This window comes from Salvia splendens, chromosome 9 (genome assembly GCF_004379255.2).
Source record: "Salvia splendens isolate huo1 chromosome 9, SspV2, whole genome shotgun sequence".
NCBI lineage: Eukaryota > Viridiplantae > Streptophyta > Magnoliopsida > Lamiales > Lamiaceae > Salvia > Salvia splendens.
This window is the reverse complement of record NC_056040.1, coordinates 32,824,636-32,827,027: the sequence shown is the minus strand read 5'-3', so window position 1 is coordinate 32,827,027 and position 2,392 is coordinate 32,824,636. Positions and strand designations below refer to the sequence as shown.

General features: G+C 38.3%; 1 protein-coding gene across 1 annotated transcript; it reads left to right on the top strand.

Moving 5' to 3' along the window:
* The first annotated feature begins 472 nt into the window (after positions 1 to 472).
* On the top strand, positions 473 to 1,255 carry LOC121749445. Its single transcript, XM_042144015.1, has 2 exons — positions 473 to 886; positions 1,070 to 1,255. The coding sequence occupies exons 1-2, from the start codon at positions 473 to 475 to the stop codon at positions 1,253 to 1,255; spliced, it is 600 nt and encodes a 199-aa protein (XP_041999949.1).
* The last annotated feature ends 1,137 nt before the right edge of the window (positions 1,256 to 2,392 follow it).

The window sequence follows — 2,392 nt, the reverse complement described above, 5'->3', positions numbered from 1 at the left end:
GTTGAGCGGGATGTTGCAATGGATGTTGAGTTGGCTTAGGAAATTTGGATGCGTTGTGTCTTCATACATAGGCGTCATCCTATGACTCTCTCTGATAACTTATTTCCGCTGCTACTTTTTGAAATTGATGTCATAAGAATTTACTTTACTTCGTATGGTTTTGATTGTGTAAAACACTTGGATACTTTAAATTCCGCTGCTTACTTTCTTTAAACTAAAATGTTTTGTAATCTAAACAATTATTCTTTTGGAAATTAATTAACTTTTGCTTTAAGTGCCGACTTTTAATGTGCCCCCCATTTCTTCCCCGCTTCTTAGTCCCTCCCCTTAGTCGTGATTTCCCTGTCCTTGCTATCCTTAGTAAGGGCGGCCGTGACAGTATCCAAGTGGGTGGCGGCTAAGGCAACTGTAACCTGTGAAGATTCCTAGTGCCATAATCTCTCACTTTTGCAATCGCACAATCGAAGACCTCATGAAGAAGTATAGGGTAAACCACCGTCTATCCACCCCATATCATCCTCAAAGTAATGGCCAAGCAGAAATTTCAAAAAGGGAAATCAAGAGTATCCACGAAAAAACAGTGAGTCCTTCATGGAAGGACTGGAGCAAAAGGTTTAACGATGCCTTGTGGGCTTATCGCACTGCTTATAAAACACTGATCGACATGTCACCGTACAGACTAGTTTTCAGAAAAATGTGTCATCTTCCTGTGGGCATTGAAGATAAAGCATACTGGGCAGTCAAGGAAGTAAACATGCAACCTAAATTGTGTGCTGAAGAAAGGAAGCTCCAACTGCAAGAGTGGGAAGAACTCAGACTGGAATCCTATGATGCAGCCATGTGTTATAAGGAGAAAACTAAGCTTTGGCATGACACAAACCTGAGGGTAAAGGAGTTGCAAGTGGGACATAAAGTTTTGTTGTTCCATTCAAGAATCAAGCTGATGCCCGGGGAGTTGAAATCAAAGTGGACGGGACCATAAACCATCGTTGCCCTTCGAGCAAATGGAGAAGTGAAACTTCAGGGAAGTGATCTAAATTCAGCTCCTTTTATGGTTAATGGTCACCAGATGAAACCCTTTAGGGACAACTCGGAAGTGCACATTATGGAAGAAATTCCACTGTGCACGACCGATGTTCTCGCCTTAGTTGATCAACTAGTAGATGTTCTAGGTGATCCACTTGACCAACTAAATGAAGCATGTCGAATCATGAAAGGATCAAGTGAATCTCTAGAACGTCTACAAGGCTTGTGAATAATTGTAAATAGTGTCTTTTTCAGTTTTAAAATAAAAATCCAAACAAAGTAAAAATTTCAAAATTAAAAAAAAAATATTTCCGGGGATTCGGATCAGGTGGATCAAGTTACTCTTTGAGAAATTTTAAGTCTTACGAGATACATTTGGTTTGGATTCCCAAGGTTTAGATAATGTTTTCTATTTTTCGCTAAGTATTAAAAAGAGGGAGATGACCGGCACGTGTCGGGAAAAAAGGGGGGAAAACGGAGATTATTGGAGGAAAACCGAAAGATCACGAATAGAATAGTCATATTTGAAACCTCCATACTGTACTCCCCCAACTACTCCCCAAAAATTCTCACCACGATTCTCTCAGCAGATTCCGGCGAAAGCATTGTGAGAGTTTGTATACTAGAAATCACCTTTCGAGTGATTGAATACTGTAAAACTCTATATTCTATTTTCCAATGGATGCAACAGATTATTTTTGTCATAATATTGTTATGTTTTACATTTAATGAATATTTATTGCATATTTAAATGTATGAACAACGTAACAAAGTCTAAGTCTTTGTTTTAGTAGACCGGTTGTGGGCGTCGTCCACTTTAAGGTAACACGGTCAGTTCTGATAAAAGAAAAAAATAAGAATTTCACAACCTAGATAGGCCTAGACTACCTATCGTGAAAGGTTGCAATATCAGTCCGCATATTTCTAAGCCTTACTGAAATAAGATGACATTGGTGTGGTATAACACTGAATTGAATCTAACAGCAAGACGAGTCTTTATGCTATCTACTTAAAGACGAGGTCTTGATATTTAATTTCTTAATAAATGTACGTTAGCATTGAGCATACGATATTGATTATGCACTACTTTGACTTACCAAATGGTGCGGGTTTTCGCAACCCAAGAATACTGGTATATTGGGTAGTGATGATTAATATCTAGCGGTGCTAGGATTGCTATTATATTGAATCGTTCACAAGGTGAGTCTCGTTTAATAACGTCCACAAGAGGAGCTCGAAACAAGGTTTTATTATGCGGAACCTAGCTAGTTGGATTTTGATTACTCTATGAATAATAAATAAGCGTTTCTTGCTAAGTCCACTCTTTGAGGTAATAATATGTTAATTAATTAAGTTCATAGCAGAC

Coding starts and splice junctions, on each gene's coding strand:
- LOC121749445 (XM_042144015.1), top strand. CDS start 473: ATGAAGAAGTATAGGGTAAACCACCGTCTATCCACCCCATATCATCCT. Junction 887..1,069: donor GGCATGACACAAACCTGAGG/GTAAAGGAGTTG, acceptor AATGGTCACCAG/ATGAAACCCTTTAGGGACAA.